Source organism: Babylonia areolata, chromosome 18 (genome assembly GCF_041734735.1).
Source record: "Babylonia areolata isolate BAREFJ2019XMU chromosome 18, ASM4173473v1, whole genome shotgun sequence".
Lineage (NCBI taxonomy): Eukaryota > Metazoa > Mollusca > Gastropoda > Neogastropoda > Buccinidae > Babylonia > Babylonia areolata.
The window spans coordinates 47,272,409-47,286,973 of record NC_134893.1 but is presented as its reverse complement, the minus strand read 5'-3'; the positions used below and the strand labels follow the sequence as shown (position 1 = coordinate 47,286,973).

At 41.2% G+C, this 14,565-nt stretch overlaps 1 protein-coding gene across 2 annotated transcripts in view; it reads left to right on the top strand.

Moving 5' to 3' along the window:
• Nucleotides 1–14,565, top strand: part of LOC143292849 (uncharacterized) — a 290,755-nt gene that overhangs the window by 71,957 nt on the left and 204,233 nt on the right. For both annotated transcript variants that reach the window (XM_076603474.1, XM_076603475.1), the window contains exons 36-43: nucleotides 1,577–1,771; nucleotides 3,113–3,244; nucleotides 3,422–3,556; nucleotides 4,742–4,939; nucleotides 7,109–7,300; nucleotides 8,439–8,573; nucleotides 12,233–12,421; nucleotides 14,422–14,559. In XM_076603474.1, coding sequence (XP_076459589.1) covers nucleotides 1,577–1,771; nucleotides 3,113–3,244; nucleotides 3,422–3,556; nucleotides 4,742–4,939; nucleotides 7,109–7,300; nucleotides 8,439–8,573; nucleotides 12,233–12,421; nucleotides 14,422–14,559 — 1,314 coding nt within the window. The remainder of the gene's footprint in view (nucleotides 1–1,576; nucleotides 1,772–3,112; nucleotides 3,245–3,421; nucleotides 3,557–4,741; nucleotides 4,940–7,108; nucleotides 7,301–8,438; nucleotides 8,574–12,232; nucleotides 12,422–14,421; nucleotides 14,560–14,565) is intronic.

The window sequence follows — 14,565 nt, the reverse complement described above, 5'->3', positions numbered from 1 at the left end:
CCTTAGGAAACCATAATACAGCCTTGGTGAACCTTTCCACAGTTGATCTGTGGGCTATGGGAATTCTTCCATGGTTAATCCTAAGTAGAAATTTCATCGTATAAAACAAAGCTCCCAGAGTAAATTTGTTCGATTTTTTTTCCATAGTGAATCTTTCGCAGATTCTTCCTGAAGTAATGTGGAGGGGTTTTTTTTTCATTGTGAATTTTTTGCAGAAACTTTCTGGGTAAATATTTGAAAATTCCCTCTTTAAAAAAAAAAAACACAAAAAAACCGATAGTATAAAACTTTGAGCGAAAATCAATAAGAGCCTTTTTCTTTGTCCCTTTCAAAGAAGGTTGTATTTATCAATACATATATACACATCACAAAGCTTTGGGTTATTTTTTGTTGTTGTTGTTGCTTTGTTTTATTTGTTGTTTTTGTTTTTTATTGTTGTTGTTGTTTTTTGTAGGAAACAAAACAACCAAAAACAATAGCCAATGAAAATAGCATAAGATATAAGCATTCTTATAGTAACCACAAACAATTCCTGAAGATATATCATCATCATCATCATCATCATCATCATGAATCATCAATGACTATCATCTATCATCAGCCATCAATCATCATCATCATCATCATCACCATCATCGTTGTTGTCCTTGTCCTCTTCCAGAGTAACTCTTTAGCAATTCTTTCATTCTAAATACAAGCCTCCAGAGTATATCTTCAGGAATTGTTTGTGGTTATTCTTTCGAAATTTTTCCTCGGCCGTAGTTCTCATAAATAAACTGTTTTGGGATTCCTTCATGTGCCTCAGGAATTCACCTATGTGGAATTATGCCACAGGTATTCTTCTGGAAGGTTTCAGAGGTAAATCTGTAATAATTCTTCGACAGCAAAACCTATTAAATTACATTTGCTGTTGCTGCTGTGTTATTACTGATATTTTCAACAATTCTTCCACATTAAAATATATAAGATTGCTTTTTCTGTTGATGTTGTGTTATTGTTGATATTTTATATGGTTTGTTTGTTTGTTTGTTGTTGGTGTTTTGATTTTGTTGTTGTTGTTGTTGTTGTTTTTCTATTTTGTTTTCTTTTGTTTTTGTTGGCGGTGGTGGATGATTTTTTCGGGGTTTAGGGGGAGCACCTGAACTTGCATTTCCCTGTTTGTTTACTGAGATAATTCATTGTTACATTACGAAAGATATAAAAAAAATTTCCCTTGAGTAAGTCTTCAAGAATGTTCCCATTATAAATCGTGACGTGTTCTACGATAGTAAATCTTTAGAAACTCTTTCGGAGTGAATTTTAAGGATGTCTTCATTACTGTGCATTTCCATATGGTGAATCTTTAGAAATATTCTCCACTATGAATCATTTAGAATTCTTTTATGATAAACAATAGGAATGTTTAAATGTAAATCTTTAGTGATTAACGTTCACTCTCTATAAATTCATCCGTAGTATTAAAAAAAACGTTAATAATAATACGTTTTTCATAGTAAATCTTTATTAACTCTTTTCATTCGATTCGCATAGCCATGCGGACGAAACAGACGTTGAAGGGGTCTGTGTTCTGCTTCAGCTGACCATCAGTGCACAGGACCAAGGCGTGCCCACATCACTCAGCGCCCCTCAGCCAGCCACTGTCTTCATCAACGTCATCCGCAACCAGTTCGGTCCTGTCTTCCGAAACACCCCCTACAGCGTGGAAATCTCGCAGAACACGGGGCTGTTCGCCAGCATCTTCACCGTCTCCGCCTTGGACAACGATCTGCAGGTTGGTGCTGAACTGCCGCACGTCGTTTGTCTGTCTTTTTAAGGCCCCAGTGACGCGTCGGTATCGTGAAACGGTTTGCGTGTCTTACTTCGCTTTGTGCGACAGTCCATTCCGTCAAACAACACCGTCGCATGTCGAACGGAATGACGTGAGAACAGCTCACTATACCGTCTCATGAATGTCATTTCGAACGACGAGCCAGACCAAAGGGTTGTTCCTGACAAAATTATGTAGAAAAATCCACTTCGATAGGAAAAACAAATAAAACTGCACGCAGGAAAAAATACAAAAAAATGGGTAGCGCTGTAGTGTAGCGACGCGCTCTCCCTGGGGAGAGCAGCCTGAATTTCACACAGAGAAATCTGTTGTGATAAAAAGAAATACAAATACAAATACCGTGACTACCACAAGTAACAGGACGTCAAGTCGATGGAGTTGGAAATAGAACAGCTGATTTTCGGGCACCACAGATGACCTGGCAACCAATTATCTCCATTTCCCTCTGTTCCTCGTCTTTTTCAGGGTGTTGCTCAGTCTCAGACCTGACCATTCTGGGATATTGTCTCTTTTCTGCCTGCTTTTCCTCCTTCCTTGCACTGTACCTCACAGGATTGTCTAGGCAAGTCCTGCTGATTGTATCATGATAACCACAAACAGGTGGGATGTATGTTCTTCACTGCTTTAGCGAGGCAGAACAAACATGACGAGCTCTTTATCTTGTTCTACAAACCTTCGCCAAGCCAGACTTTTCACCAGAAAAGTTCTGAATAGTTCAGCTGCTCTGATCAGCTAAAGAGTGTTGAATGAATTCACGATGACTCAATGGAATGTTACTCTCACGAAGAATACTACAACACAGTTTCACCACATGGTTTTTGGCAGGACTTAGTATCTCGAGACGGCAGCTGCCTGCAACCGTTCCCTGCTACGGATCTGTCGCCGTTAAACTGGGCCCATAGCCACCCGTGCAGTTTGCTTTAGGATCGAAGGCATTAATGTGTTCAGATACACGAAGAATGTTTTCACCGTGCGTTGTGTATGTGTGTGTGTGTGTGTGCGCGCGCGCGCGCGTGTGTGTGTGTATGTATGTGTGTGTGTGCGTGTGTGCGTGTGTGTGTGTGAAACTGACTGCACCCAAACTGGTCAAAACGCATGTGTTTTGCACACAAAAAAGCAGTATTGTTCTATTTCACTTGTATTGAGTGATATAGCCCACATATTTTGAGCACGCCTTAAGCCATGTTGGTGTTGCTCACGTGTGCATGGTGTTGCACATCTTCTCAACCATAATCACAACCTAAAATCCATGTTGATCAATTGTACTCTTTTGGTTTCCATCAGGCACCATACAACACGGTGACGTATTCAGTAATTGGGGATGACGTGGCGTCCACTTTCTTCGCCGTCAACCCCAGCACTGGTGTCGTCAGCACCACTAGGTCTCTGCTAGGAGACTCTACCAGCAGCTACAGGGTCAGTACCGCTTCTTTATTTATTTATTTCTTGCTTTCCTGTGAAGAGAAAAAAAGCGTCCTGATACTTAAAATCATGTTCAGTTTTCGATATTCAGACACAGGCATGCAGCGTGTGTGCTTACGCACATTAGGCTACATTCACATAAAATGTGTTGTTGCTGTTTTTACTGCACAGCTCCTCCTACGGGCCTCGGATGGTGGGAGCCCCACTCGGGTGGACTATGAGGTGCTGACCATCAACATTAACCGCAACAATTTCGCTCCCACTTGGGTTAACCCCGCCGCTCCTGGCTATTCCACTACCCAACAGGTAAACTGTACCACATCTGTACGGTGTGTGTATGTGCGTTCGCGCGTGTGTGTGTGCGCGCGCGCCCGTTTGTGTATGCGTGTGTGTGTGTATGTGTTGTGTTGTGTTGTGTGCTGTGGTGAAAACACACCACAGACACAAAGGCAAGATGCACCACAGGAATCTGAAAAGCGAACGATTTATTCCTGTTAAAATAGTATGGGGTATAGTTTAGTAATTAAGGCTTGTGTGATATAGATATAAACTGAGCGTGTTCCTTAATTTTGTTTTCGAAGTTGATTTGCGTTTGTGTGCCGGGGTGGTAGGCTACTGGGGATGGGGGAGGGGGCGAGGGGATGTGTTTGTCTGCACTTGTCGCTTTTTATAATGTCAAGCTTCCTTGTTTCTCCCCCCCCCCCTTCCCCCTGCCCCTCCCCCTCAATATATCACGCTGTGTGAAACTAATAGTTTTGGTTGGGTGCATCTTGCTTTTTTTTATACTTTTTTTTGGGGGGGGTTGGGGGGGGGGGGTTGAGAGGCGGGGGGAGGGGGGTAGTAAAGTGCATCGCAGCGTTTTGGAGGGGGTGTGACAGAGGGGAAAGCGTGTATTATGGGGTTATAACGATAACCGGTCGCACAACAGAGTAACTAACAGAGAAGTGATCAGTAAATCTTAGAAGCGTTTTGACAGTTCTTTTTCCCCTTTGTTTCGTTTTTGTTTTCTTGTTTGTTGTTGTAAAATGAATAGATAAACCCTTGTATCATTGAAACTTTTGTACTTATTGATTTGAGCATTGTAGAATTCGATATGTGTACTTCGAACCTTCATAGCAAGGGGAAAGAAGAAAAAGATAACAATATCGAATTAATGAAACCTTCTCAGTCAGTAAGATGCTATCACCCAGGAAATGCTGGAACTAGATACGTTTCTCAATGCAACGTGAAAAGCGGGTTTTGTTTGTTTGTAATTTTTTTCTTATCATTATTCATGTATATGATGATGATGAAGATGATGATGATGACGATGATCATCAACATTTCATTATCATCATCATCATCATCATCATCGTTATCATCATTAGCGTCATCATCATCATCGTCATCATCATCATTATCATCATCATTTGTTGGTTTGTTTTGTATTCTGTTTCTTTTATCTACATACACGAAATCCTTATTATTTCTGAAACTTCTCTCTGTTCCTAGGTCCTGGAGACTATTGGTTTCAACTATGTCATCTTCACTGTGTCGGCACGTGACCAAGACACGAGCGCCCCCTACAATCAGGTGACGTACAATCTGGTCAGACCGGGCAACTCTCCCTCCTTTTTTGACGTCAACCCCTCTTCTGGCGAGATCCGTCTGCGTTCCTCCCTCCTGCAAGACAGTGAGCAGTCTTACACAGTGAGTGCCTCGTTGCTGGGGGTTTGTTTCTCCATGTTGTTGGTTCTAATGTCTTTGGTGGTGAAAGTGTGTGTGTGTGTGTGTGTGTGTGTGTGTGTGTGTGTGTGTGTGTGTGTGTAAAAGTCAAAGTCAACGTCAAGTCAAAATCTTATTTTATGGTGGCAGTTAGATAAGCAACAACTGCTTTTTTCCATCTACCCATCCACAAAAAAAATAGAAAAAGAACCTAAAAACAAATAAAGTTTCAGTGTAAGCATATACAAAATATTTCAAATTGATAAAAGAAACATTAGACTCACAGATCAAGATTCGTTATCATTGTTAAGCGTTCAGACAGATAATGAGACGAATCTTCACATTTTTTTCTCAAACACAGTTTTAAAACACATTTGTATTCATTAAACTTCTGAAAGTGAGTGGAATCCAAAAATTTCCATCAGAGTCCAGAAAGCTGGATTTGTAAAGGTTATTTCCTGGTTCAAGTATGCACAGCATGTGGTTGTGTCTGTGGTTCATTAGTTTCAAAAGTGTCTGATCTTTTTTGAGCACTTCCTTATGTTACATTATGCATGCAAACTGCTTTCTTGGAGAACAGCCTGTCGTTTGAAGATAATATATCAAGTTGTTTATAGTCCATATGGGTCTGGGAGCTCGGTTTCAACAAAGCTACTTTCAGTGCTCTTTTATGTACACGGTGAATGAATTTTATGTTCGTCTTGCTACACTATCCCATACATTTGATGCATAATCGATTACTTGCAGAATATGTGCACAGAAATAAAAACTTTCTAGACCGGACATCGAGGGTATATTTTAAGCATTTTGTTGGGAATACGTTTACTTAAGTACTTAGTATGATCAGCCCAAGATAGTTTCAGTTTCAGTTTCACTTTCTCAAGGAGGCGTCACTGCGTTCGGACAAATCCATACACGCTACACCACATCTGTTGAGCAGATGCCTGACCAGCAGCATAACCCAACGCGCTTAGTCAGGCCTTGAGTGCATGCTTACATATTTGTGTACCTATGAAAGTGGATTTTATTTTACGTAATTTCGCCAGAGGACAACACTCTCGTTGCCATGGGTTCTTTTTCAGTGCGCCAAGATAGATCTTTGTCAATTAAAACACCCACAATTTTATGTGAATCTACCTCTTCAGTTGATGCCTAAGAATTGTGGTTTGAAGTTATATTCCATACTTTCTCTTTTTCTTCATTAAAATCGCTCAAAATAGTCGTTTCATGATTAAACAGTATCACCTCATCCGTAACCGAACGAAATTTATCTTCCCATTTTACATTTTCTAGAGGATTTCTGTGTACAAATCTAACTACAAAAGTATTATTACCATTGATTCTAATTTCTACCCAAACTGATTCGACATATAAACCTCAAGACTGCTTAATCTCTAACATTTTGATGAGGATGCAAAACACATGAGTAAATGAATACTGTTTGGGTTTGGTGAAATCTGAGCGGATAATTTGCTTCTTTGGTATGTTCATATCCAGCATCTGTTGTTCAGCGAGACAAAATACAAGAAAGGATTTCCGATGTTAAAAAGAATGGTTGCAATATCTTCTTTATGGTTTGTAGCATTATTTACGTTTAAAAAAACCTATGCGGAGTCATCGCTTGGTTGGCCACCAGTCAGAAGCAAACTTCATTGTTAAATTACTTGGGAATAAAGATTAGAGTGAACTTTGTAACTCAATTTTAAATCACAAACCTTTAAAGAACAGTATAATCGCAGCCGACCGAGTTGACAGATAATATAAATACAAACCCACACTGAATTCACAAACGACATCAAACAAACGCCTCCGCAATTTGTTGAATCGATAAAAAAAAAAAAGTGTGTGTGTGTGTGTGTGTGTGTGTGTGTGTGTGTGTGTGCTTTTTCCCCTTGATTATAAATAAATTTTCTTCCTTTCTCTCTGTCTTCCTTCGCGCGCCCCACCTCCCACCCCCACACCTTTCCTGCCTTTCTTTATTTCCTTTTTACCCTCTTACCTCTTCCCCTCTTTCCTCCCTTCCTTCCTCCCTCCCTCCCTTCCTTCCTTCCTTCCTTCCATCTTTTCTTTCTTCCCTTCCCTCGTTTCGTTTGTAAAGACGCCATATAGATCTGACATTCCCAATGATAAAGAGACCCTGCCGCTGTGTTTCAGTTGCGTCTGACTGCAACAGACAACGGGGTCCCCTCAAAGTCGGCACTTCAGACTGCCACTGTTGTGGTGAACGTCCTCAGGAACCTGAACACCCCTTTCTTCCTCAACTCGCCCTACGCCGTCACCATCCCAGAGACGACATTTGTGGGGTCCTCTATCTTCCGTGTGTCTGCCAGCGATAATGACCAGCAGGTCAGTGGTCGAGGACGGGGTTGGGTTGTTGGAAATGCAGTGGAATTCGTCCACAATTTTTGCTAGAGACTATTGTTGGTCATGCACTGGGATTCGTCAATGTGTTAGAGGTTCAGTGGGCATGCAATTGAAGTTATCAGTGGAAAATGAGCAGAAATCATTTGGTAGTTGTTGTATTTTGGGGGTTTGTTTTTCAGTTGGATTTTGCGGGGTAGGTTCAGTGGGACGGCTCAGGGCCTTGGTGTTTCAGATATTATATAGTGAGGGGGGCTGCGGGTCGATGGAATGAGCTTAACGCAACGGACAGGCCGAGCGTCGCTCTGACCTAGACGTGGAATCAGGGAGAAATGGAGGAAAGTGGTCGCCAAGTCATCAGTGGTGAAACTACGGGATAGAAGAAGACGGGGAAGAGGCATGGTGATCTGTGTGCCGGGTTTATCGATCTGTAGGTTGAGAAATGGGGGTGGTGGAGGCGTGGCGGTGTAAGGGGGGGGGCGGTTGACAGTGGGATGAAAGCAGGTTGTGATCTTCAAAACAAGGTAAGGATGAAGAAGGATAACGAGGTCGACGAGAACAATGTCAACAATGATCGTTAATGATTGGTAGAACTGATGATGATGATGATAATGACGACGATGATGATGATGATGGTAACATAGCGCTTAACACCTTTCACTATAGAAACCACGCACACAAGTCGGACACACACCAGAACAACAACATAGGAAAACAAACACAAGAATGATTAAAATGATGATGATTTTCAGTTTTAAGGAGGTGTCAAAGCGTACAGACTAATCCATTTACGCTTGAACGCTTCTCCTGTACAAAGGAACAAATAGTCATCCGTATTGTTCAGTTTTATTCCTTTTCTCAAGCGTTGACCATCCTAACCTTCCTTAAAAGAAAGTGACAAGTTGGCCCTTGATCGCAGTCTAAGAATTTCATTAGCTTATTTAGGTAGATTATATCAAACATTCTCAACGACACATTCGTACTTTGTTGTGACGGTCATCGGCGCAAGCGAAAGGATTACTGTGCTCCAGCTCCTTTCTTAATTTCACGCGGCAGCTACACAAAGTCGCAACCTTCACTCACTGAACGTGTTTGTTGCTGTTTTCTTCCCCTCATTTCGCAGAACACGTTCGAGACAGTACAGTTCGACATCATCGGTGATGATGCAGCGCCAGTGTACTTCTCCGTGGATTCCTCATCTGGAATTGTCCGAGTCGCCAGTGCCCTTTCTGACAACACAATGGACAGCCTTTACTATGTGGGTTCCTTTTCTCTCTAATTCGTTGCCTGTCTGTTGACTTGTTTCTCTGATTTTTTGGCTCTCTCTGTCTGTCTGTCTGTCTGTCTGTCTGTCTGTCTCTCTCTCTCTCTCTCTCTCTCTCTCTCTCTCTCTCTCTCTCTCTCTCTCTCTCTGTCTAGTGGCTGACTGAAACTGTATTCAAAATACGATACCTTAATATTTGTCATATGCTGGTAAATGCTTTCATGTTTTTGCCTTTTCCGAAACACGATTATCTGATGTTGTTTCAGACAATGTGATATCTATTCCAGGATACCACCTCATCAGGCGTGATGCCACAGTTAAACTGGAAACAGGATTGGTAGCTTATGTTCATCAGTCTGTAAATTACAAAAGAGTTAGTATTTTTGATAAATACAAAATTGAATGCATTTGGTTAGAGATTCGCTTAAAAGGGACCAAGCCAATCCTTGTATGTTTTCTATACAGAAATCCCGAAGAAAGGGTTGAGTGGCTTGATCGCTTTGAGCACATGATGGAAGATGCAACTAACTATTCCACCGAAATTATTTTGCTGGGTGATTTTAACATTGATTTGTTAAAACCACATGATAAATGGAAGGGAATCACTGAAATGTATAATCTAACACAGATAGTTAATACTCCAACAAGGAAGACACTTCTCTCTGAAACACTAATCGATCACATTTACGTAACTAACCGTGGAAATGTTGTAGAAGCCTCTGTTCCTGTATTTGGCCTTAGTGATCACTTTCCAGTATGTCTGACACGGCCAAAGAAAGGTATAAAAATCCCCAAATGCAGTCACAGGTATATGTCATTCCGTAGTTACAGAACTTTTGACACAGAAGGGTTTCTGTCTGATTTATGTATGGCTAAATTTTCTGATGTTTACCAGTGAACCGACCCTGACAGTACGCTTGCAACATGGTGTAAGTACTTTCTTTCCGTCTTCAACAAACATGTTCCCTTGAGGACTAAACGCGTTAGACAGGATGATAAGGCCCCGTGGTTAACAGAAGATATAAATATTGAAATAAAGGCTCGAGAACTATTATTAAAAACTACAGGAAAAGATGAGAAATTTAAGAAACAGAGAAATAAAGTAATATCAATGAAACGGGCTGCCAAAAAGAAATATTTTAGTGATTTGATAATATCTAAAAGAGATACAAAATCAATTTGGAAAGCTATCAACCAACTGTCAGGAAAAAAAAAGTTCAATCTACTCCTTCTGGGAATGAGATGTCAGCTGAAATTCTAAATATACACTTTACCACTGTCGCAGAAAGAACTGTCGGGGTTGATATCACCGAGTCCAATGACTTACAATTGCTCAAATGTCTTTGTAACACGAAAAGAATACATTCTAACTTTCAGCTAGCATGCATTAGTGTACATGATGTTTTCAAAGAATTATGCTCATTAAAATAGTCCACATCTCGAGGTTTAGATGGTATCGATAGTAAGATTTTGAAGATAGCAGCACCTATCATCTCTGAACACATCACTTATATCTATAACCTCTGTATAGAAAAACGCTCCTATCCACAGGCTTTTAAAAATGCTAAAGTGTTACCTGTCTTTAAATATGGTGATCCATCTGACCCTTCTAACTATTGACCTATATCAATATTGTCCACATTATCCAAACCCCTCGAAAAACATATCAAACTTAACCTTCAGTCACATTTCAACAAATATGATTTATTTCACCCCAATCAAAGTGGCTTTAGAAAAAATTATTCCTGTCATACTGCACTGACTAATCTTGTTGAGGAATGGCATTTAAACATTAATGATAACTTATTTACTGGGTCTGTTTTTTGTTGATTTTGCAAAAGCCTTTGATACAATAGATCATAAACTACTTTCGAAAAAGTTAGTCATGTATGGCTTATCATCTGATTCAGTTGAACTGTTATCTTCTTTTCTTGATAATAGGAAACAAGCGGTTATCAAAGCTTCTCAAATGTCCCCTCTTATGTCAGTTAATTATGGTATTCCTCAGGGATCAGTTTTAGGGCCTGTTTTATTTTCAATTTATATAAATGATCTTCCACTTCATGTTTCATCCTCTTGCGAACTTTTCGCTGATGATACACTCATGGCCTGGCTTCGCTGACGAAGATCTAGGAAGGGCGTTGTCCACGTCTGATGCAGGCACGCTCATGGCTGACAAGGCCAAGCTGATGATACAACACTCCATGAAAAAGACGCAAATGCCAATACAGTATGCACTAAGTTGCACAGCGATATTGATAAACTTATAAACTGGACTGAAATGAACCACATGGCAATTCACCCACAGAAGTCTAAATTTATGTTAATCACAACCAGACAAAAACGACAAAATATCAAATCTAAAATAAAAGGGCTCAAGGTACTTGATAATGATTTGCTGGAAGTTAGTCCTTATAGACTACTTGGTCTTACACTTGACAATAACCTTTTCTGGTCTTATCATATCTCTGCTTTATGCAAGAAGTTATCGAAAAAAGTATTTCAGCTCAATAGAATTAAGCATTTCTTTAATCAACATACCCGTAAATTATTTTTTCATGCATACATCCAACCTGATATTGACTATGCAACAACATGCTGGGACGGGGCTAGTAAAAATTGCTTAAAACCTTTTGAAAGTATATACAGACGTTCCCTTAAGCTCATTCTCCTTAAATCTTCTATTCAAGCAAATGACTATGTTGAACTAAATATTCTCCCCTTTCATCTTAAATGTCGCTTTAACAAGGGTGTTTTTATGTTCAAAATTATGAAGAAATTTGCACCGCCCTATCTTTATAAGAAATTCCCGGAAAGAATCATTCGTAGCAAGAGTACCATTTTTACCCCTCGTCCCAGAACTAACCTTTTCATGTCCTCTCTCACTTATTTCGGTGGTAAACTGTGGAATGAAATCCCCGAGTATCTTAGAAATAGATCTACCATAGCATCTTTCAAAAAAGCGTATCAAAATGTCTGATGCAACAAATGTAATTAGTACCAGCAAAATCAAAGCATATGATGAGATCCTAGTAAGCCAACGTACTTTGATTAATTGTTCTTCAACAGTGTGTAAGCAAGGAAAATCGGCGAGTGTAAGTATGCGTGTGTATCTCTGTATTCTTGTGTGTTCGAGATTATGTGTATGATGACTGTGTGTGCACACACGTGTGCGTTTGAAGATTTTCATGTGGCAATGTTTTGTATGATTTTCATGTTTCGTAATTGTAGTCTTTGATTCATCCATTTGTGTAACTATTATTATATATTTGGTTTGTTCTATGTCATTTATTATTCATACTTATTTCATTTATTACAATGTGTGTGTGTGCGTGTGTGAAGGCATGGTGTAAAGAAGCTTCCAGCTCATCCATTCTTCCCTCAATAAAACATTTGTCATTTGTCTCTCTCTCTCTCTTTCTGTATGCCAATCTTAGCATCTTCTCTGTGTGTGACTGTCCGTCACTCTGAATTTCCAGCTGTAGTTCTGCACTCCCGATGTGATGTCATCGTGGGAGTGCGACACTCCTCACATGATCGTGTCTCGAACTCACGACATCCAGCTTCAAGTCTACGACTAATGATCATGATGATCTCTTGGGTACGTATCAGTTTCAGTTCCACTTACAGTTTCGCTACCTTCATCCCAACAGGTCCGATTGCGCGCACGTGACAACGGTCAGCCGACGCCGCGGTCAAACACGACGCTTCTGACGGTGACCATTCTGCGGAACCTGGCTTCCCCAGTGTTCAACCCCATCCAGTACACAGGGGCCATCTCTGACACCACGCCACTGGGCACCATCATCACCACTGTCACAGCCACTGACACGGATACCATTGTACGGGGGTTGTCGCTGCCGTTGTTGATGTTGTTACTGTCGTTGTCGTCATTATTATCGTCGTGGTATCAACTGACTTGAGTGCTTTGTTACTAGAAATGTAATGTTGTCGCTAATGTGTTAAGTCCTAAGAAGTCATCGTGATCGTCGCCATCATTACACTGAAAGCTGTCATCGTAGTATCATGTGTTATGTTGCTGCAGTGTTGAACTGTCAAAGTGACTCTCTCTCTCTCTCTCTCTCTCTCTCTCTCTCTCTCTCTCTCTCTCTCTCTCTCTCTCTCTCTCTCTCTCTCTCTCTCTCATCATTGTTTAAGATATTGGGCGTCTGCGATAAAGCACTGTTTAGATATTTATGGATTTTCTGGTTTGGTTTAAAAGTGGTGCAGGAGATGAGAAAGCTTTCCTCAGAACATTTAAACAGCGAATGGTGGACTGTTATAAACAAGACATGTCAAGCAAACTATATACAAGTAATCGTTATGAAACATACCGCTCTTTAAATCATTGTTGCAGCCAGAAAATTATTGATTTGACCTCACCATTTCCAAATTCAGATCGTCTTTCATTTAATTAAGATTTTGAGCAAACGAACCAAACGTTAATGAGCGTTAGGGTGCGAAGACGAAATTAATGTACTGGAAATTTGTCCACAACATGATATTCTGAGAAAGAAATATTTATCCAAACATATCCACAATTTAAGGATTCCCATATTACCCCACTTGCTTCAAAATGTCAAGAGCATTGTGACAAGAGATGTAGCAATATTTATTTTTATGCGTTAAAACAGACTGCAGAAAGCGTTCAGTCTTAGATAAAGACATGTTTCTAAATCATCCTTACCTTTTTATTTAGTTTGGTTGTATTATCAGTTTATTCTTTCTAACATTTTGTTGTTCATCCAACTCAAGGTTTGGTTTTCAAATGTGTGTGTACAACACGTGCATCCATATGTATGCAGGTCGGTGGTCTTACATTAAAACAGTTCCGTGTTCTGAGTTCTTTCTCTTTTTGTCTCTGTCCCTCTCTGTCTCTCTTTCTCCCTCTCTCCCTCTCTCTCTCTCTCTCTCCCTCTCTCCGTCTCTCTCTCTCTCTCTCTCACACTCTCTCTCTCCATCTCTCTCTGTCTCTCCTCTTCCTCTCTCTCTCTCTCTCTCTCTCTCTCTCTCTCTCTCTCTCTCCTCTCTCGCTGAGTTCTGAGTTCTCTACCTCTCTCTCTCCCTCTTTCTCTCTCTCCCTCTCTCTCTCTCCCTCTCTTCCCCCCCCCTCTCTCTCTCCGTCTCTCCCCTCCCCCCTTTTCTCTTGAGAAAGCAGCTGTGCTTACTCGACTACCCTCGTTAAATAAAAATTCGTTTCGTTTCGTTTCGTTTTGTTTACCTCTCCCTCCCTCTCTCTCCCTCTCTCTCTCTCTCTCTCTCTCTCTCTCCCTCTCTCTCTCCATCTCCCTTGCTCTCTCTCTCTCTCCCTCTCTCTCCTCTCTCTCTCCCGCTCTCTCTCTCTCCTCTCTCTCTCCTTTCTCCCTCCCTCTCCCACTCTCCCTCTCGTTTTGAATTGTGGTCCATGGCCAAAGTTCATTAAAACAATTTCGTTCGTTCGTTCTCTCACTCTTCTCTCTCTCTCTCTCCTCTCTCTCCCCCTCTCTCTCTCCCTCCCTCTCTCTTTCTTTCTCCCTCTCTCTCCCTCCCTCTCTCCCTCTCTCTCTCCCTCTTCCTCTCTCTCTCCCTCTTCCTCTCTCTCTCCCTCTTCCTCTCTCTCCCTCTCTCTTTCTCCCCCTCTTTCTCTCTCCCTCTCTCTCTCTCTGCGGCTGTGTCGGGTTCTAGGCTGGTCTGATGCAGTGTGTGTAACCCTCATATTTTACGATTGCATGCGAAAACGTGTTTCACCCACCCACCGAGCCACCGACCCCCCCCCCCCCCCCCACACACACACACACACACCCCTCTCCACCCTTCTGCCACACCGATGTATGAATGAACATTGAGGGCTGTGTGTTTTCAGGCGCCGCATAACATCATCCGCTACTCGTACCACTCGGGAACAGCAGGGGCAGAGAACCTGTTTTACGTCAACTCCATCACAGGAGAGGTGTCCCTCAGTCGTGCCGTTCAGCAGGACAGTTTGACAAACTTCTACGAGGTAAGT